The sequence below is a fragment of the Mollisia scopiformis genome (genome assembly GCF_001500285.1).
Source record: "Mollisia scopiformis unplaced genomic scaffold LY89scaffold_17, whole genome shotgun sequence".
NCBI classification, from domain to species: Eukaryota; Fungi; Ascomycota; class Leotiomycetes; order Helotiales; family Mollisiaceae; genus Mollisia; species Mollisia scopiformis.
Window position 1 is genome coordinate 440,010 of NW_017263597.1, and position 20,850 is coordinate 460,859.

At 46.2% G+C, this 20,850-nt stretch overlaps 8 protein-coding genes across 8 annotated transcripts; 5 read left to right on the forward strand and 3 right to left on the reverse strand.

Annotated features, from left to right (window-relative positions):
* The first annotated feature begins 1,237 nt into the window (after positions 1 to 1,237).
* LY89DRAFT_686776 (inosine-uridine preferring nucleoside hydrolase) lies at positions 1,238 to 2,707 on the forward strand. The gene is made up of 5 exons (XM_018215360.1): positions 1,238 to 1,471; positions 1,526 to 1,998; positions 2,045 to 2,275; positions 2,356 to 2,410; positions 2,460 to 2,707. The coding sequence occupies exons 1-5, from the start codon at positions 1,300 to 1,302 to the stop codon at positions 2,639 to 2,641; spliced, it is 1,113 nt and encodes a 370-aa protein (XP_018068647.1). The 5' UTR covers positions 1,238 to 1,299; the 3' UTR covers positions 2,642 to 2,707.
* A 1,085-nt stretch (positions 2,708 to 3,792) lies between these two features.
* On the reverse strand, positions 3,793 to 5,418 carry LY89DRAFT_752159 (uncharacterized protein; the record flags this gene model as incomplete). Its single annotated transcript, XM_018221244.1, has 2 exons — positions 3,793 to 5,208; positions 5,253 to 5,418. The coding sequence occupies 2 exons, from the start codon at positions 5,416 to 5,418 to the stop codon at positions 4,070 to 4,072; spliced, it is 1,305 nt and encodes a 434-aa protein (XP_018068648.1). The 3' UTR covers positions 3,793 to 4,069.
* A 553-nt stretch (positions 5,419 to 5,971) lies between these two features.
* Positions 5,972 to 8,108, reverse strand: LY89DRAFT_650028 (uncharacterized protein; the record flags this gene model as incomplete). Its single annotated transcript, XM_018212088.1, has 2 exons — positions 5,972 to 6,167; positions 7,924 to 8,108. The coding sequence occupies 2 exons, from the start codon at positions 8,106 to 8,108 to the stop codon at positions 5,972 to 5,974; spliced, it is 381 nt and encodes a 126-aa protein (XP_018068649.1).
* Positions 8,109 to 9,706: 1,598 nt separating this feature from the next.
* LY89DRAFT_752162 (uncharacterized protein) lies at positions 9,707 to 11,236 on the forward strand (the record flags this gene model as incomplete). Its single annotated transcript, XM_018221245.1, has 2 exons — positions 9,707 to 10,066; positions 10,322 to 11,236. 2 exons carry the CDS (start codon positions 9,707 to 9,709, stop codon positions 11,234 to 11,236), a joined length of 1,275 nt encoding a protein of 424 aa, XP_018068650.1.
* A 346-nt stretch (positions 11,237 to 11,582) lies between these two features.
* LY89DRAFT_736342 (uncharacterized protein) lies at positions 11,583 to 13,078 on the reverse strand (the record flags this gene model as incomplete). Its single annotated transcript, XM_018220114.1, has 5 exons — positions 11,583 to 11,854; positions 12,041 to 12,182; positions 12,230 to 12,422; positions 12,483 to 13,003; positions 13,052 to 13,078. The coding sequence occupies 5 exons, from the start codon at positions 13,076 to 13,078 to the stop codon at positions 11,583 to 11,585; spliced, it is 1,155 nt and encodes a 384-aa protein (XP_018068651.1).
* A 466-nt stretch (positions 13,079 to 13,544) lies between these two features.
* Positions 13,545 to 14,957, forward strand: LY89DRAFT_134141 (uncharacterized protein). Its single transcript, XM_018205262.1, has one exon. The coding sequence runs from the start codon at positions 13,737 to 13,739 to the stop codon at positions 14,931 to 14,933; it is 1,197 nt and encodes a 398-aa protein (XP_018068652.1). The 5' UTR covers positions 13,545 to 13,736; the 3' UTR covers positions 14,934 to 14,957.
* A 1,312-nt stretch (positions 14,958 to 16,269) lies between these two features.
* LY89DRAFT_686777 (NAD(P)-binding protein) lies at positions 16,270 to 17,612 on the forward strand. The gene is made up of 3 exons (XM_018215361.1): positions 16,270 to 16,370; positions 16,419 to 16,832; positions 16,890 to 17,612. The coding sequence occupies exons 1-3, from the start codon at positions 16,335 to 16,337 to the stop codon at positions 17,379 to 17,381; spliced, it is 942 nt and encodes a 313-aa protein (XP_018068653.1). The 5' UTR covers positions 16,270 to 16,334; the 3' UTR covers positions 17,382 to 17,612.
* A 549-nt stretch (positions 17,613 to 18,161) lies between these two features.
* Positions 18,162 to 20,457, forward strand: LY89DRAFT_720638 (HET-domain-containing protein). Its single transcript, XM_018218588.1, has 3 exons — positions 18,162 to 18,673; positions 19,091 to 19,119; positions 19,153 to 20,457. Exons 1-3 carry the CDS (start codon positions 18,172 to 18,174, stop codon positions 20,425 to 20,427), a joined length of 1,806 nt encoding a protein of 601 aa, XP_018068654.1. The 5' UTR covers positions 18,162 to 18,171; the 3' UTR covers positions 20,428 to 20,457.
* Positions 20,458 to 20,850: the final 393 nt, after the last annotated feature.

Genomic DNA, 20,850 nt, shown 5'->3' on the forward strand with positions numbered 1-20,850 from the left:
GTCGATGTTGTGGGAAGATGGAATGAGATGAGGGGATGCGGTTGGAGGATCAGTTTTTATATCACAGTCTCAAAACTTTTGACTCGCGAGAATGTACTACTGTGCAACTGTTCATCGTAAGATGGGCCACTAGCTGCCACGCTAAGTTGAAAGCCTCAGCGTCTATATAAAAGCAATGCTTGCGTTGGGAGTCCTAAAGTTGTTTGGGGGCTACTTACGTTTCTTGCGATCAGACTTTTCTCATCGAAGCAACACCGGTAAAGCGGGTATAGGATAAATATCAGTACACGAAGACTCCCAATGCACGTATCTCGGCATGTTAGTCAAGGTATTTGCTGTGTTGGTGTACTGCTTAAGTCTTCAGACGGACAGCCGATCCTTCTCTCCTTCTGCACCACCTATAAATCGCGATAGTTTGGTCATCTTTTTGCTTCTTAACAAGTCCCAGTAGTCTGGAACTCCAATTTTACTAGATATAGGGTTTTAATTCCACCCTAAGTCGTATGAGTAGTCCTCAAGATGATTTGCGCGCAATCACTTCTTGGCAGGAATGATGGGAGAGAGGGACGAACACAGGATATATGACTGATCCAGATATCGTCTCTTTTAGCAAGCGAAATTTGCTTCTCGAGCCCCCTAAGCTGTGTTTCAAAAAAACAAAAAAAAAAAAAACACTTTTTCAGGCTGTGGTGCCCCCCAAGCTGCCCCCCTAAACGAAATATTTCAGGCTTAGATTATCCCAAAGTGCGGCCAAGATTGCATCTCACCTAATTTTGGTGAGAACATCAAATATCCCCCAAGTTTTCTACTTGATCGTCCTGTGAAATCAAATCGTATCTATAGAATAAAATAAATCTATTGTTTTATAAGTCTATTATCATGAAATGTTGATATAGATTGAGTAGATATGACTCGCCAAGATGTAATCCTGGCTGCAGCTTGGATAGCTGGACATTGGCGCTTCTGGGCGCCTCGGTGCGCTTACAACAACTGAGGGGTAGAATCCCATTCCCTCTTTTTTTTTTCACTCAATTCGTCTTCTCCAAGCACGGCAGGTGCAAGAACTTGGTCATCATGAAGATCGCAACTGGCATCGCACTGTTCGACCTTGCATGGTGTGTCCGCTCGCAGACGTCACCATGCAGAAGCGTACCTGCAACGCACCTGCAGGAACAGCCTGCAGTAGTACACCTATGATTGCACAGTAATCAAGCCAAGCTTTGAGAAGTCACTATTTCTTCCCATAACCTCTCCACGAAGTTTCTTACTCAAAACTCAACGTTCTTACCGAATTGGAAAATGTGGTACCTCAAGTTGATGATTATATATTTCGCCATACTCCAATCCAGGACCGTCGCGGAAAGCAATGCAACAAGATACGCAATTCTAAACAACGATTGGGGATCGACCTCTTTCATTCCCATTCTCATGGGTCTTGATGCTGGAATCGAGATTCTCGGCGTAGCTTCATGTGAGATTGCTGTCTTTTATCCACATATTTTCGACTGACAAAGTGATGCCCCAGCAACCTGCGACACCTGGCAAAAACAAGCAGCATACCACGCCTTAGCAGTTCTGGAAATCGGAAACCTCAGCTGCATTCCCGTCGTTTACGGCGCCACTTACCCTCTCGTAAACACCATCTCACGACTTCAGACGTGGGAAGCTTTCAGTGGCCCTTTGGTATTTCAAGGGGTTTTCGCTCCTTACAACGCCACAGCGGAAGCACTTGGAGCTGATCCAACTTCCGGCTCGGACCCAAACCGCATCGAGAAAGCTGCCTTTGTGGAAGGATTTCCGAATACGACTGCTTTGCAAGGGCAGGTTGCTGCCCAATTTATGGTTGAGCAGGTCAGGAAATATCCGGGGCAAGTAAGTATTTATGCTGCTGGAGGACTGACGAATGTAGCTCTTGCTGTAAGATTAGATGATGAATTTGCGAGTTTGGCAAAGGAGTTGGTGATTATGGGAGGGTATGTCGATGTGAATATTCTTCAGGTAAAAAAGCCTCATCACTTTTGATGCTGGCGTTAATTTGATCTAGGCTACTGGTTCTCTCGCACAATCAGCCATCTATTCAGACATCAATCTGAAAGTTGATCCTGAAGCAGCGAAGATTGCTTTGACGGCAGATTTCCCTGAGATTGTGGTGGTGGGGAATGTTGCTAGTACAGTTCTTACGTCTCAGGAGTTCCTGGATGAATTGTATGAGGTGAAGAATCCTTACACCGAACTCCTGCATGAATATTTTGGGACCACATATGCGTTTTGGGATGTAAGTTCTGCTTCTATACTATATTCCCACACAGCCCAAACACCCCAAAAGCCAATTCTGACTGCTCAATGTTGAAATAGGAGACTGCAATGGGACTTCTAGTAGACCCCACTTTGGCTACAAGTACTAGTACCGGTCAGTGACTGGCTTTCCCATCTAGGCACACTAAGGTTAATGAATCTAGTCTATGTTGATGTGGACCTCTCATATTCCTCACCAACCTGGGGAAATTTGCATGTATACCAGCAGGTTCTGGCACCTCCTAATCTTCGGAATGTCACGTATGTGAATGCTATTGATGTAGAGAGATTCATGTCGATGATGAAGCACGCTGTGCAATATCCGCAGAATTGCGGAACACTCTGAGGGTGGCACAGCCACATGCAGTTCTATCAAAGAACATGAACTTCGAGCAGTGCATTTGGATCAGGTTCTTTCTACTATAGAGAGACCCCATCTTTAAAATCTGCTGAAGGAATCCTGATCCGTGACACAGTGGTTAGTCTGTCGTGCAATCTGATGTTGTCTTGCTTCAACTCCTGTCTTCCCTACCTGCCGACGCAAACCAAATTCCAACTTGGCTTCCATTTGAAATACCAAACAATATGACTCCTCTCAATACAACATATTCCATTCATCTATCCTTTCTTGATATCCATTGAACATTGTTGCCTCAAGTCACGTTTGACCCCGCGCACAAATGCGGCCTAGCGCCCCTCGCTCGCTTGGAAGGCAACCCTCAACACCATCCAACGTTGATGTACGAAGGTCGCGGTCAAAAGTATGGAATCTACAGGGTATTGCTACTAAATTACAGGCTATGCCCGCTAAACTCGCTGACAGGGCAACTACAGCGCTCAGACACTCGATTACAGGGCATAATAGGCCTCTTTAGCGAATGCCACTTCACCAGAGCCAATAGCAGCCCTTCAGGGCAAAACGCCTGTAAATATAGCGTTTTCAGTGACAATATGGTGACTTTATAGGGCATTATAGTGGGTAATGCCCTGTAGATTCCATACTTTTGACCGCGACCTTCGTAGCCTTCTGCGTTTTCATCTGTCATCAATCCTACAACCCAACTCGCCATCGAGACTCTTCTACGCTTCTTGCCCGCCGTGCCAGTATGGATCATGATGCTCCAGAGAACGGAGTGGCAGACCTAGCCATGCTCCTCGAAACAATACAACAGTTTCAACAACATATTCATAGCGATTTGCAAAGCCATGCGCCAGAGTGTCCAAGACATGCGCCAAAACCTCCAGTCCTCAAACCAAATCTTACAGGCCATAAATCAAAGACTTGAGACTGGTTTTCATAGCATGGATCAAGGCTTTCAAAGACTAAGTGATCGCATTGGCGATCTACACAATCCTCTGTTTGGTCTAAATGATGTTCGACAAATTTCCAGCTTTCCAGCCTCGCCGAGTGCAATCACCGATATGCCCAGTCAGTTATATACATTAATCTATAGTGCGGATTGTTAGTCGCTGATTGTCTTCTCTTTAGCTTTCTCTCTCGATAAAGGGCTCAAAGCACTAAGCATTCAAATTACCCTCGCAACCACTCCAAAGCAGACAAGAGAGCTTGTACGCGCGAACCTCGGATTGTCTCAAGATCATTAGGGACAATGAAGACTCGTTGAATACCTGTCGAAATGAACTATTTGCACGATCCCACTTCTTTTCAGCACCCGTCCCTCAGCACCAAGCTCCTCCCCACGATCGATCCAATCCTAGTCTAGTCTTCATTTCACATCCTGGAGGTCCACCATATCCTCTTCATTCATCCGCATCAAATTTCATATGGGAAGACTGCGTTGGTCCACGACTTCTCCTTCTTCATGCGTACGAAAAACTCCTCGAATTTCCCCTTGCAAGCATGCTCTCCAAGTGCTCTCTTCCGCGCCTTGTGCAAGGCCTTGATCGAGAATTCCATCTCTCGGACAAAATCATCTCCAACCAAGACTTGATGCAAAGGACCACTGCAAAATGCCGTCAAAGCTTCGATTTGTTGGACTGTCAAATCCTTTTTATCTTGTCTCACGACCCATGCGCCGCCAATGGTTTCTCTGACCCATTGTTTGTCCTTCACTTGCCCCCATTTTGGACTGTTTGTCTCGAAATCCAAACACAAAGCCCATGCTGCCGTATTTGTGCGACCTTTGATACCCGGCTTCCTGTAGAGAAGGAGGGGAATGTCCATGATCTTTGAGATACAGACAGGAACTTGGTTGAATATCTTAAGAGCGATGGGAATATCGACCTCCGTGTATTGGTTCATATTGGCATGATCAGATCTGATAAAGACGCCTTTCGCAGTTGGTCCAGCAAAAACTCCAGTGGTCAAGGCGGGTGATTCGTCAAATACTTCTGCTTGGACATTGACGTTCGAACGCTTGGTATGGCAACGATGGGTAGAAGGAGGCTCGGTATCGGGACGCTCGAAATTGGGTTGGTTAGCATTTGAATACTTCTTAGTAGAAAGCATAATGTTGCCCTGTGCATCCTTATAAAAGCTTGTAATGCTGAGTGATTCATCGACCCCAACACCTGCTCCCGAGCCTCTGAAGAAAGCTGCCGCAATGTGAGCGTCCGCGACAGTGACATTTTGGTAGACTGATCGAGGAGGATCCACGCTGATGATGCTGACCAACATGATCTCGCCACACCAACGATGACGATGGTGACCATCAGAGATAGCGGCTACACACTCATTCTCTTTAGAGCCATCGCTGAAGACGCTATCGCGGTAGTCGATGGTGAGAGTCCGGCCCAAAAGGAACTTGGGTTGAATGTTGTGTAAGATTACCTCGCGACCTACAGTTGGCTGTCCAGCACCAAGGTATTGTTTGTATTCAGGCTGGTTTTCTGCTTCTCCAGATTCCACAATCTCAAGTTTGCCCGAACGATGTGTAGTCAGCCAGACCAACTCTGGGATTTCGAATCAGGTCTGAAGCTGAGTCCCAGGAAGGCACCTTTTACAGGCTTGGGATTGGATTCGATGATGCTTGCGAACTGGCTGCAGAGCATATCGTGGACGTATGCATTGATAGATCGACATTTATCAGAGCAGTATGCGATCGAGTTGCAGGTAGGGCATTCCAGAGCGCCAGGCGCGTCACATATATCGCATCTTGCCATGGTATTGCTTGGGAAGTGTTTGATGTCGAAACGTGGGAAGAGTCCTGTTCTGTTTTAACTTGAGAATATTGGAGGATTAAAAAGAAGAAGCATTATCAGATAAAACAAAAGAGCTCCTAATTTGTAGAAGACCACTACTGTTCGTGTATGCTCTTCCTTTAGTTAGAAACCAATTGTGATGAGTGGTTGTGTTGGGACAGTGTCCGAAGACAAAAGATGGTCTCTGAGAGATCCGGTTCTGCTTTGCAACTTTCCAATTTTCGACTTTGAGTTAGTAATTTTTTGTCAGTTACAGTCAATCATTCTCATCTTTGCTCTTTGGAAGCACTAGCATTTGAAACCTGGAACTTATGCTCCCATTGCCGATGAATTAGCACTTCAAAATAAGTATTCAAGTAGGTTCGAAAAGTCAGGCATGCTTTCTATGAATTTCAGGCTGTCTAAGTACGTATTGGCTGTTGCTGATCATGCCGTAACGAATCAGCTGTCCAGTTGCCGGGCTTGTGCAAAAGCAAAAAACTCCCACGCAACTTACTCGTCCACATGAGGGCTTTCACATCTCGTAAGGCGAGACAGCATGCTCCCATGTTCCATCACCATCAGCCAACTTCTCGCCACGAAATTTCTCGAAGAACTCCTCGAACTTAGCTCTACACATGAGGGCTTTCGCCATTTCATTTTTCCCCCTCGCCACCTCCTCGGCGGTGCAGTCTCCTCTCCCACTGAAATAATCTTCCAGCGCATCTAGGCTCATACCAAATGCAACCACACGGCGGCAAAAAGATGCTAGAGCCTCGACCTGTTGCGGAGTAATATCGATCTTGTCTTGACGAACCACAATGACAGTCCCGACATCCTTGTCCTATTTCGAGATATCAGTGAAACCCCATCGCTTGTCTCGCCCATCGGCTATGATGTTTAGGAGCACTGCAGGTTGATTCTCATTTGGGTTGAAACCCAGTTTGTCGCCCTCTGCTGGGTGTATCATCCTACCGCACTTCTCGACAAGAATCGGAAGTCCCATACGCGTGGAGATATCGGTCGGGTTCAGATTTCGAAAGATGGAATGATTTCTGGGGAGCTTGACCATGCTGTATGCTGGTTTGCCATGAGTGCGCTGATCGTTCAGGCTGGCGATCTTGACGGCTCGAACGAAATTGCTGTTGCCATAAATACGAAAGAAGTCTGCCAGAATACGAAGGTCTGCGCACTCGACGTCCTGAAAATCGGGAGGGTCTGCCATCGTTCCAGGCTTGGCGAGGGCAAGGGCAGGGCCTTTCCAAGTGTGTCCATTTGCGTCCTTCATCAGTGTGGGAATTGACATGTTGACCTGAGATCCGTCTCTCTCGAAATTTCCTCTTACATAGAGCTTGATAGTGTGCTGAAATGCGAAACGTTCTGAATTGGGGTTTGATGCCCTGAGCGTTTGAGAGACATGAATTGCTTCCGTTTCACTGGCATCGCAACCAAGAACCTTTTCCGCATATGGATGATAGTAGTCATACCACTGTTCGCACTTAACCCAGACAAATGATGGCTTGACTTGCTCCACAGGAAAGAGGATACCAAGCTTGTGGTCTTCCGATCGGTGTGGGGTGGATGCGAGGAAGACTTGATATTGATCGCAGACTTGCTTGTGAACAGGGCGATCAGCTCTCTGGCAGGCAGTACCACAGTAGCTAGTAGCTTGGCAACCAGCACACTTCTTGTGTTGGCTGTTCTCTCCTGGGGAGGCTTTGTTGCAGAAGGCGCAACGAGGACCCGCCATCGTGAAATGTTCAGCTTCGATAGCGAAGAGGTTTAATCTGTTTGATTGAGCATCCGTCAGTAATTGATTTGTTTTAAGACTGTGACACGTTCGTACTCAAGGATTCAAAGTGGCTGCGATTGAGACAATTGCGGTTGCGTTGCGATACTACAACTTCGGATTCGCTTAATATGGAAAATGTTTCGCAGCTGAAGAGCGTTAGAGCTGTAGCTAAACCATATATCAGCTCTCCGCTTGCGGTTGAAGGTGAATTCACTAAGATCTCTTTACGCTCGAGTTCAGTATCTTACGAGCGCCGACGCGTATCTCAGCAGTATCTTGTAGCCAATTAGTAGCGTTGGTCGCGTGTCAAAATCACTGTGATTAGAAGGGAACGTAATATTTTGAAGACTTTCTCAATTCATTAAACCTGGTATGGCTGTGCTGAGGCTTCTAGGTCCAAACGAAGACGAAGGGAAACCCAACGCCTTCTCCCATGCCACGCCCAACCCGCATCTAATCACACCGAAACATGCTGCTCTCTCATCGTCCCAGTACTCTCGATCTTGAATTAATGGTAAGGATCAACTGCGTCAACCCAATCTTGGTGTCCAGCCGCAATCTTGGTTTCCTTCAACTGGGCGAAGAATGCCTTAAAGTTAGCTTGGGACATGACCTTCTCGATGATCATTCGTCTAGCCCATCTCATCTGGTTCTTCGTCATCTCATTGCCAGCCTTTCGTCTGTCGCTCTCCAACTTATTCTGATCGTTGACCGCGGGCTCAATTACGTCGTAACAGAACTTGGCATGTGCCTCGACTTGTTGAGGGGTAACGTCTCTTCCATCTTTGCGAACGACAAGTACGCTACCGATTTTGTAATCCCATTCGCGTCCGTTGACCCAACCCCAAACTATATCTACCGCACTGATATCGAGGTGCATAAAAGTGACTTCGATGTTCTCGTAAGGATTGAAGCCCAAGGTTGCGCTGCTATACTTGCGCCACTGATCATCGCCTGGCAGAGCCATCGTAACAAGCGTGAAGCCTGTGGCAGCAGACACCTTCGTACAATTGAGAGAGAAGGCCGGATGGTCACGCTTGATCTCCACCGGGACATAGTGGTCTCGGTGGAGGATTCTTCGATCGCCAAGGCAAGAGATGATGACTCCTTTGACCTTGCCTGAATATCTTCCTTTGTTTAGCACTTCTTCGAGAGACGTTCGGACGTATATGCCACGTGTGATGAATTCTGCGTCGAAAGGTTCATTTCGTCTGGCCTTCGGATCATAAGTGCGCAAGAAGTCGACTGTGAGGCGAAGATCGGCAAGAGTAGCATGCTGATAAGGTGCCTTCCCTGTATGACTGAATTAGTATTCCTGATTTCCTCCGGTTTGAGAAGTGGGTTGATGGTGCTGGGCAAGGTTGGGGAATCTTCAAATACAGGCTTGCAAAACACGTCTTGGAAAAGGAATCAAAGACTTACAATCCCGGCTCTTTGCCACAATGATAAACGGACCCTTCCAGACTTCGATAGAACGTCGATTCATCAGAAGATCGATACATGCGTTTTCGCGATTGTTAGAAGTCTTAGGGGGGATAGGCTCGGGCTTGCAGCGAATCAAGAGGATATCATGGTCAATCATAAACCGCGGAACCTCCTTGTTGACTGCGGTGAGATTGCCACTGACGTTAAAGACTTCTCCGACTGAGAAGTTGCTGTCGACCTTTCGAATCTTCATGACCTCGTAATCGTTCTTTTCACGGATGGGCAACCAGATCAGGCGAGGGGTGGAGTTATTCTCTAAGAATAACACGGCGATCTTGTGAGTACCTGGCGGGGCTGGTCGATCACCAACGATCTCTTCATATTGTCCACAGATCAGCTTGTGTACTGGATAATCTTCAGCACGACAGGCTTCCGAGCAGTAGGCAGTCTTCTTGCACTCCGGGCAATGGACATCGACTCCTTGCGCCGGTGGCATATTACACGTAAGGCAATTGATTGGCTCCATGAGGAGATTCACGTCGTCCGAGTCAAACGAGGCGACGGATAAAGATCCAGAGTAGGAATTGAGTCTGGGTCCGAGTCAGAAAGTTTCGAGATGAAGAAGATCAAACTAAAAAAAAACTTACCGAGCCATAGTTCTTGTTTTCGAGCAATGACGCGAGTTGCGGCTTGACTTGTGTGTTGCGGCTGGTCGTCGAGTCGATGGGGTGCGGCTGTGTTTTTTTGCGGAGACGTGAAGCAAAAGAGAGATATAAAGTAAACATTCAATCGAAGCTAGCAAACTACGGAACGGAACATCACAACTCTCCGACAGGAGCTTGACGTAGGCAAGAAATTGCTTTGCTTGGACCCAAGCAACTTTAAGCATTCTCAACTCCTTTGTTGCCAAGTTCCGGTGAAGCTCGATCTGACCGTTTGTTGCAACAATTTCTTTCTCGCTGCCATCTTTTTCACAAGAGGTCATACAAGAGAACTTTCTCATGCTCTTCATTTATCATCAGCTTACCCAGTAAGAACGTACAAATCTTCAACATGGCATTCCAGCAAGGTACTACCACAGACCTTGCTGCTTCTTTGCCCAAAGTCAATAGCCACATCACCAGCAAGGTAGCCCCAACCCAGCCTGCCTTGAGATGCACCGTCTGCGATAAAGACGGGGCAACTCTATGCTTCGTATGCGGCTCGGCTTCGTACTGCTCTAGGTCATGCGAAGATGAAGATGCTCGATGCCATCAGACTGTCTGTCCAGATTTCAGGGGGTTTCTCAGCGCTGAAAGTCCAAGAGAAGATGCTAAACTTGCTTTATTCTTCTCGGAGGCCTCAGTTGGACCAAAACTTGTTTGGGTGGTCGAGAGAAATCGTCAACTGATGGAGGTTAGAGGTTCTCACACTGTAAGCCAAAGTCAATTCCTTGTCCCCTCTTATATGTTCCATTAGACTGTTGGAAGCATCTAGGTTTCCTTTGCAATGGGAGGGTGTGCTAGAATGTCTTAAATGCAAAGATACACTCCCGGAAATGCACGAAATACATGTACTGATGCTGAGGTTCAGGAACCATTATCTTACATCTCCATTATGCGAAACGGCAAAAAGGGATACTCAACGAAAGCCATTATCGGAGAACCGGCACGAACCTTCTAATTGGAGCATACTGTTGTTGTCTGCTACCGGGATAACTTTTTTTGGGATGGGAAGTTTGCAAATAACCTCTCGATATTCAACTTCACGCAAGGGGAGCATAAGCATGACTGGAGAGGTCCCATTGCAGTGCTCTCTCAACGTGGCACGCTAAATTCCTCCGGTTATGACGATATTACTCTTACAGACCTGCGAGTCTTCCGGGATTTCCTCATGCATTATGGAGAGGGTTTGGAGAAGTCGCTGCAATACGGTGGACTTCGGTGCGTGGAATTATCAGACCCTGGACTTTGGGAGCGGATGATGCTGTGTTTCATGCCCAAGGACGCGAAGATGGTGAAAGGCGTAAAGATCAGCTGTATGGGGGACATTCGGATTTTGAAGAGACCCCAATTTGCTCACATTGAGGTTCCTCCCAATCATCCAATCTTCTTCAACGAGGATGAGGGCAAGGCTGCTGACGCGTCAGCATCAACCCAGATCTCTGCCCACATGAACTTACCTCTCATAATCCGCAGAACCGCATTGGACCTCGGCTGGAAAGGTCTCTACAACACTCACGAGGACCTTGCGAACAATGTTGGCCCAATCAATGAACCAGCAGCCCTTCTGACGACAATCATCGACACAGAAAGTAAGCTCTGGGGTGGTAATGATGTAGGACCAGAGTATGAACTAGAATCTGGCACGGTCCTCGAGGTCCGTCAGGACAAGAAGGATCTCACCGTCGAGCAAGTCAAGGCTCTGGTGGGGTATATTCGAGATCATATCAAGCCTGCCATCGAGAAGGAGAAGAGGCGAGAGTCTAGCTTAGACAAGAAGCAGATTCTCAGTGGAAGAGAGAGTATTCTGGAGACATTGGTGACTATGGAAAGTGTTAGGAAGCACTTCAAGGCCTGGGGAGATCATACCAGCAACGAATGAGCGCTGCATGATAGTGTGATCAAGAGTGCGATGGCCATGATGAGATACTGAACACGTGGAGAAGTTTGCAGAGATCATTTACTTCGTAATTCAGAAATGAATGAGCCAAGTGAACATGTGGCATCACAATTTTGAGGATCTGGTGGTGATGTGAAGTTGGTTTTAAGGTTTAAAAAAGCCCGTGCACCAGCACCACAAGCGTTGGCGTTACGGCACAAGCCTTACACTAGCACCTACTCCCCACAAACCACTCGACACCTTTGTCATGCTTAATCAAGACTGACACATGTACTCATCATCAAAATCCAGCAGCAAACTCTACACCGTTCTCCCAACAAAGAGATGTCTAGCCATAATCAAGGGTAGGGTTTTCCTCATCCTCCAAGAAATCACTATCCGTCTCATTACGAAGGAAATCACCAACATCAGTCTCTACAAAGTCCTCCAAGTTGTCGCTACTCAGACTCTCCTCCTCGATTTCTCCTTCCTCAAGGCTATTCGTGGCGTAATTTACCTTGGCCTTGTCGCTCTTGCTATCTCCATCTAAGTTGTCGTCCAACTTCCTTCTCTCATTTGGCATCCGAGCTGTCTTCTCAGCTGCGCGTTTGTTCTCCGATTCTTTCTGAAATATCATGAGTTGTTACCTTTCAAAGATTGTATACGATGCTTCAAGACGACCAAAGTGCTTCTTCATCTCTTATGCGATTTTGTCATATCGAGCGTAACGCCTTAAGTAACTCGCATGAATATGAACGATGGGATTTCGGAGGGAACGGATCCACTTAGACCAAGATCTTAGCCTACTTGGCAACGGTGGATATTCTTCAAGATTTGTTCCAAGTGTATCGAGGATAACGAGGTTCTCCGAAAGGTCCGATATCGCAGCGAAGTAAAGTCGTCTGTTTCGTCTCTTTTCTTGAGAATCCGTCTTCGAAGGATGCAAGTCCTAAAATTTGCTCAGTACCAGTGACTCTACAAGGACTTCAAACCAACCTTGATCTCTTCGAATCCTGGTTGAAGCTCTCTAATGTCGAGAATGTTCAAGTCAATCTCCTTGAAAATTCGGGTCAAGATGTATCCTGGGGCTTTCTTTTGGAACTCGAGTCCTTTGTCTTTGAACAGGGAGTCCCACATCTGAAGATGCGCTCGAGCAAACTCGCCTCGGTTCTTTGGATCGGCCTTTGGTCTACTTGATAATAGTTAGCACTGTAGTCTCAACTCTATCACTAGTCCTCACCGAGCTTACAACTCCTCCACCCGAGCATGAAAAGAAGTCTTGATAGGCAAAGTGATATCTAAATCAACACCAGGGTAGTGTTTCAGAAGCGGTATCTCCAACGTGTCACTTATTTCTTTGCTAGTCCATGCATGCATCAGGTAGGTCTTCGTGTCTGGGTCCCTCGTCTTCAAGCATCGCATTGCATGCGTCGCGTTCTCTTCAGTATTGAATGCGATATAGCTGTACCCGGGCGTCAAATCAGGATTATTTTCCTGTGTGGCCAGGCATGCTTCAAGGAAACCATCATGTGTACGGAAAGCTTCGATCAGAGTTTCTGTCGTGATTACTTCACTGGGATCGGCAATCACCAAGCAGAAACAAGGAAACACTGCTGTTTCATCTTGAGGTAGCTGTTCCCTGACTTGATTTTGCACAGTAGAAGAACGCGCTTCTGTATCTGGTCTCTCGGTTTTAGCATTCGCTTTCTCGGGGCTACTGTTTTCGTAGGGAAGAGATGGTGCTGTCTCTGCGTCTGATTCGGGCATGTCCTATTGGAAATCAGAACTTTCCAAGGCTAGAGAGCGAGATCCAAAAACCTGGAGATAGGGTAGATCAGAAGACATGTTGGCTTCAGCACTTCGCATTTCTTTGCCTTGAGCTATGAGTAGATACAGGAGATTCCTTCAGTGGGATAACGGATCTTCATCTCAGGAGACGTAGCGGGAGATGTAAAGAGGCAGATTGTCGCGTCAAGAAACGCGTTGCTAAATTAGAGCAGGAACTTAGTAATGCTGTTGAAGTTGTTCTGAAATACTGAATCGTCATTCGGAAATTCAGAGCCCAGCCTTCGAGACCTGCCAAGGGAGTGCCAGGCAAATTTCTGCTCGTTTGAGAACTTCAAGGACAATTTCCCTCCATAGATCATAGAAATTGGGATACACACCTTACAAGTATCGCGAAATCTAAGCAGAGAATATCATTAAGAGAGGAGCAGGGCATTTAAAGGAAAGTCATTCCAGGCACGCCTAGAAATCTCCTAGATTCGCGAAGAAATGAGCTTCAACGTTAAGGACCGAGCATTACTCTCATCCGAGATAACAGTGAATCCAATCTAACAGGACTAAAATGGGCCATTTAAATTTGCTCCCGATTCACTTTTGAAATCCGAAGTCGTGGTTGTTTTTCGATCTACTTTGTCCAGCATCTCCAGCTTGCTGGCTCCTTCCTCTTGTCAACAACCGACCCGTCAACACAACCAGCTTTACATTTCACAACACGGAAATGGCACAACCCTGTGCTTCATGTCTGGAGCAATTGTCGTCACCGTTGTGCTTGAACTGCAAGTCGACGGTGGGACACTGCTCGCCTTCCTGCTTTGGCTCCAATTCTGTCCTCCACCTCCTCCTCTGCAAGCCTTACTGGACACCGATGCGCCCACCGCGCCCTCCGAAATCAACACTCGGCCTCTACATTCCAATATTCGGTCCCCCATCTTTCCGATTCGTTCATTACTACTGCGAAAAACCCGGCGATATCACACGACCAGATTTAAGACATCTCCTGGGTACTGATAACCTTGTTCGCTCTCTCCTAACCTGGAACACACTCCAAGAGAAGGAGCTACCCTACACGCTACAACTCATTCAAATTCCTGGAAAGCAGGCGATCAACAGTTTCGTGTCAAATTTGACGCATGGTACGGGATATGCTCGACACTGGGGAGGTCCTATGGTGATACTTGCGCACGAACATCAGAGATACGCCGTTGATACTCCTGTCTGGAGGGATGTTGGATGTCACGATCTGAGGTGGATGGTTGATTATTGGCGATTGGGAGATGAACCTTTGCCAGTGCGTATCGCTCCTGTCAAGCAGGATGAATCTACGGTGCAAGGTGTTCAGGTGGCGGACGAAGATGAAGAGATCTTGAAGCATAATGTTGTGGGAGTGACAATTGCGTGCGAAGGAGAAAGAGACCGGACTGGAAAGAAGTTTATGGAGGCTGAGATTGGCGTCGATCATCCAATATGGAGAGAAGAACCTACCCAGATATCGGTCGGTATGGAACTGCCACTGCTGATGTACAGATTTCCAGTTCAAGCGGTGGATATGAAGATGAATGACTTGAAGCTGAGAAATCCCGAGGCGTCAGCAATGAGTCGGGTTATCGATTACGAAGATCCTAAGTGGGGACAAGTCGCGAATAATACAGCAGAAAACATAGGCAGTGTCCTGGTTGTTCGGGCGGACAGGAAGGATCTCGACGCAAAGCAGGTTGAAATGCTAGCCACGTTCTGTGACAAGCTTGTCGGAGATTTCATGGATGTTGTGAGCAAGAACCAGAGGATCTTGAAGGAGAAGATCAAAGACGAATGTTTAGATAAATCTATCTTTCATTTGTTTTTCGAGAAGAAAAGGTCGGCATTGGCGTTGGAGGATAAGTCGTGGAATAATGTTGAAAGTCCATACCAAGTTTAGCTCATCGGTGTTGAGACATGACTACTGCATTCAGTCAGCTCAATTTCAAATCAAGCTCTCTTGAAATGGCTTACGAATTATGTCAATCAAAACTTTCACAATCAAGACTAGTCTCCAAGTTTCGAATGTTAATGAGGTCAAGGTCCAGAAGTGAAAACGGTGAATAGACAGGTCAAAGCAAACATTGAAAATGGCTCTCGATTCGCAACCATCACAAATCTCGAGTCTTATACCTTTGTCCTTGCCTTATTTCTTTTGAAACTAGCATGCCACTTCATATAGTTTCCGACAGAGTTGGAATTTCCGAGCTCTTCCCTCGCTGCTGCATCACTCGAGAGCTTTCATTTCGTAAGTCTGTGTAGTAACGATGTAATAAACCAAGCACACAGGAAGAAAGAATACTGTACCCCTTAAACACGCTTTGACGCACATAATTTCTGATAACGTACCGAAAGAGCGATCAAATGTTTTGATAGCACTCGCTTACCGAAGAGTAGCCGCCTACACTTAGTCCTATGTTGGCACAAGCGAAGCTACTTGCCTTATAGTCTTCAATAAGCAGATTTTCTCCCAGTCACGAGCAGCATGCCACTTAGGTCAGTGGTTCAGGTCACCGTGGGCTAAGAGGAGGAAAGGGAAACTAACGCCTGGCCCGCATACAAACGAACGATACGCCACTTCGCGATCAAAACTGCAATCGACACCGAGCAAGTTTTTCAAGGTCTACCCCATTTCGAAGGGTTAGGCTGGATTTTTTGCTAACTTTTTCTTTGGTATACTGTAGCAAAAAGAATTTTTCTTTTTTTTAGGGAGGCTCGAGGTTTGTTTACTTGCTTAGCGAGTCTCTTTGCTCCCCTGAAGCTTAGCGATGTCGCCCCACTAAAATGCCCTTTCTGTATTCAATCCATCCCGGGCGAAGTGAGTCTCACTCTTCATTGATTGATCATCTTACATAGTTACATATCTGTTGTATCATTATCATGCCACTGTCAAAAAACAGGGGCCTTCCACACAACAATGGAGAGCCTTCTTTCCAACAGCGGGGTAATGTGATGATACGTCTCATGCTGAGTATGGGGTAATTGCGTATGTAGCGTTAACCATTTTCCGTCTCTTCACGAGTGCTTATTTAGAACTATATTGAACTGAATTATTTTCTCAGCAGTGAATTTGAATTTGTGCAAGATTTATGTTTGGTGGTACTCCTATGACGTGATTTGTTCTGACTCCGTGTGTAACTCTCGCTTGGGAATCCGGATCGGAACTCCATATCTCCACATTCCTCCGTGTTCCTTCACCCTTCCACAATCGCAACCAAGGCTCCCTAGGTATCGCCCAAAAGACTAGTCAGCAACAACCTCCTCAATTAAGTCTCATACGATACCTTCTGTTACCTCGAAAATGACTTCATATGTCAAGAATATTGCCTTGGTTGGCGTAAGTATTGCGCGACGACATAAACACTAAACTGACAACTACCAACAGGCAAGTGGACTGGTCGGCGGACAAGTTCTCAAGAATCTGCTTGCAGCGGGCAAGTTTGAAGTCACAGCGATCTCCCGTCAAGAGTCAAAAGCCACCTTCCCATCAAGCATCGCGGTCAAGAAGGGCGATTACTCTTCATCCGAGTTCCTCGAATCCGCACTACAAGGCCAAGATGTTTTGATCCTCACTCTAGCTATCATGACCCCTCCCGACGTCCAAACCAACTTCATCAAAGCTGCGGCCAAGGCTGGAGTTCCATGGGTTCTTCCGAACGAGTATGGTAACGATGGTGCTAGCGAGGAAGTCATGAAGAATATCCCGATCCTAGTTGGAAAGAAGAAATATCGCGATTTGATTGAGGGGCTTGGAGTTAGCAATTGGATTGGTATTGCGACTAATATGTGGATTGATTTCGTATGGCTCCAGATTGATTTACTTGGAAGTGAGCGTTTGAGCTGATGAAGGGAACAGGGTCTCAAAGGAGGAAGATTCAGTATCGACATCCCCAAACGTACCGCTACGGTGTATGACGAAGGCACCCATCCTTTCGTGACGACATCCATTCCTCAAGTCGGTCGAGGCATCGCTAAATTACTCTCTCTCCCCATCACTTCAACCTCTGGACTCTCTCTTTCCGACTACAAGAACAAATACGCGTACATCCGCTCCTTCTTGGTCAGTCAGAACGACATGATTGCGGCTTCTCAGCGTGCTACGAAGACCAAGCCCGAAGATTGGGAGATCAAGCACATGCCGCTGGATGATTATATCAAGGCTGGATCCGAGCTGATGCGTGCGGGGAACCGGATGGGCATGTTCAACATTCTCTACGGAAACTCTTATAAGAAGGGTTGCGGTGACCAGTATCATGGTAGAGAGAATACGAATGAGAATATTGGCCTTGAAGATGAGGATCTGGACGAGGTCGTTCAAAAAGTGGTCGATGAGCTCGAGGGAAAGTAGCGGGATGCTGAGCAAAATTGAGTGTTTGTGCATAGATCAAGAAAAAAAATGGAACGTTGATATCAAGCAAAGCGCGCATCGATCTTCTGAAGAGCGTAATACTAAACCCGTTCGTGGTGCTGATCTCATATTTGCAGAACTTTGGCATGCACTTGATTTATTTACCATTGCTTTCGAAATGTGCGATTTGCTTCAGAGAACTCTTGCTGCAGAAACATCAATGATTAGGAGACTCAAAAGACTTCATCCGGACTTTTGTGACAGCTGTAGGAACACTTGAATATGAAAATTCAGATGTCCCTCTGAGATCTTAGAGAAGGTCTGCAATACACACCGTGGTCAGTTGCTAGTTGCAACAGCTTTGGACCATATCTTGTGCTCCTCGATTAGGGTCTTCGAAGTAGTTAGCTGCTTTTCGCACTACTCCATAGGACAGGTCTGAGCGCGGGTTGATATATTTCAAATATCAAGACATCTTCACAGAAGATACATAATATAGCAGGTGATCATATATCCGGACCCATAGAATCTTTGTTTTGCTATCGGATCACGACAACCTCTGACAACCTCTAACTCCACACAGTTTTCACGCAGTTTGGTCAGGCTGACTCGTCTTCGGCTAAGCACGCTTGGGGTAGGGGAGGAGAAGAACTAGATTGCCAGGGGCTTGCGTAGTCTTACTGCAATGCTAAGACCAGTCGCGCCGCAACGCTGCAGCTCAGCTGAATGTCAACATCAACTTAAAATCTCTATCTTCTAAATCTTCCAACGGATTGTCATCAACACGTCTATGCCTACTCCTCCAGTCCAAATGACTACCATAGCTCAGGGCTACTACAAATACGCACCACTGGCCGGCCCAGCCAACACTCACTCTCGTCCAGTCAGGCTGTTGAAGATCCTACCCGGTTCAGAGACGGACGTCATCGAGTGCATCCTTCTAGATGCCGAGCTAGATACCCATCCTGAGTATGAGGCCCTTAGCTATGTATGGGGTGTTTCGACTCCAGCTATAACCATCATATGCTGTGGGCAGCTGAAGACCGTTACGCCGAACCTTGGAGCAGCTTTACGACGACGGAGATTACCTGATAAATCAAGACGAATGTGGATTGATGCGATTTGTATTGATCAAGAAAACTTGGTTGAACGATTGCAGCAAGTTGCTTTGATGAGAGACATATACTCGCAGCCGACGAGGGTGATTGTTTGGCTTGGAGATGACGAAAATAACATAGCTCATGCAGCAGTGTTCGCAATAGTATTTGCCAAGAATAGTATTATTTACTGTGGTACGTATTCTTTCCGAAAAATACTGTACTTTGAGTGATACGCACGATAATAATATAGTTGTAGATATTGTACTAGGACTAGTATTATTGATTCTCACTAGAAGTATACTGAGTACTAAAAGTTTTGGAATGTAGCTTGAAACATTGAAATCCAAGCCTAAAAGAGCATATTTTGTGCAATATTAATTGATATTGCATTATTCTTCCATAAAAGATGCCCTTTTAGGCTTGGATTTCAATGTTTCAAGCTACATTCCAAAAGATTTAATACTTAGTATATTGACTAATATCTTCCATTGATACGGAACTAAGGTTAAGGCATATTACTGACCTCATATTGCGCGGTAAGTACGTATTGTGTTGATATTACCTCACGTATTACGCCCGTATACTATTGCGAACACTGTCATGCAGTAGTGCACGAGATTCAGAGTATATCAGATATGGTATGCACGATTTTGAATTGCTCTAGCTTGCAGCATCTGGACGACGACTTTGGCGACGACATTGACGCCATGGAGGACTTACTTGGGTCGTCGGATTGGTATTTACAACGGATCAAAAGGCAAGTTCAATGGTTTTATGAAAGAGAATGGTTTGAGAGGATATGGGTTCTCCAAGAAGTCGCTTTTTCACACTGTATGATGTACATTGGCAAGCTCGAAATTGGATGGAAGGCAGTGGCCTTAGCCGCAACCGTATTCTCTCGACTCTCTCTCAACTATGACACTACATATATCCAGAGGGCTCAAAATATATGGGAAAGAAGAAATTCTCCGGGTGAGCCATTGCAGAAGGTTTTAATGCGGCTTCAACATGATGAATTCAGATCAACAGATCCGCGGGATAAAATTTATGCTCTGCTGGGTTTGTGTAAACAGACGGAGGAGCACCAGTCTCTCAAGGCGGATTACGAGATCACCGTCGGTGAAACCTACACAAGATTTACTCGGCATTTTATTGAGAGCCAAACGACGAGTCCTGACGGGATCCGGCTCCAAGATGGTCTTTACGCCTCCTGGAGAGATCTAGAGATACTGGATAGTGTCTCTCATTCATCCGCCGAATTTGATACCGATTTTCCAAGCTGGATACCTCGATGGGACCAGAATTTGCCAAGTGATGCATTTTCTGAGCATCCTTGGAATGTTAGTGGCTTACATAGAGCATCTCTCAGAGCATGGGATGGTGAAAATCGGCATCTGGTACTGAAAGGACTGCTTATCTCAACTATCGAAATTGTTTGGCCTACGAAGCCGGAGATGGAAGATGATCAGTTGGAGCTTGATGGGACGGAGTATTTTAGTTATTCTTCACGATCTTCACACCACGAAAGTTTCTGGATCAGAAAAATATGGGATTCCGGGCTCGGTGGGCTCACATCATGGGCCGGGAAAGACACGAAGGAGGAAGCCTTCGTTCGAGCGATTACTGCGGGTGCAGATTGTCGATCTTTGGGTTTTTATCATATCCCCATTCAATTTTTTGGGAATGCATTGAGGAATCTTCGAGAAGCGGCCCTTCGATATAATCCCTGGTATTCGTTCTTCGTCAGCGAAGGAGGGCACTTTGGATTGGCACCTAAAATAGCTCAACCTGGAGACATGATCTGCACCTTCTATGGGGGCCGACATCTGTATTTTCTGAGGAAGGTTGGATCTTGTTATCGGTTTCTGGGGAGGGGATACATGAATGATTACATGGAGGGACAGGCCATAGATGAAAAGGGCGAGGGGAAATTGGCTGAGCAGTGATTTGAACTTCGATGATTGTTCGTTAACGATTTTTGATGGATTTCCGAGTCGGTATCTAAATGCTTTCGAAATCTGGCTGCTCAAGAAGCCCTTAGCACTTGTATATCTAAATATAACTTTTTAAGGTAGAGAGAAGTTAATGGGTACTTAACAGATTAATGTTATATAAATTAAATTTGGAAACACCGACAAGTGGGAGGCTCGGTCGTCGTCGCTACAGGGATCCAAAATCGGCTCTAAGATGAATTCTTGTGAAGATCAACAGGGGGGCTAAAACGGATTCCTTACTTAGCTTCACATTGTTAAGGAGGTGGTGGTTGTATCCAAGACAGTCGGCATCAGCAAATTTGTATATAGACAACATGAAAACTATAATTAACCTGTTCGCGAAAGAGCTAGAAGAGGATCCCCTGAGCATGATCC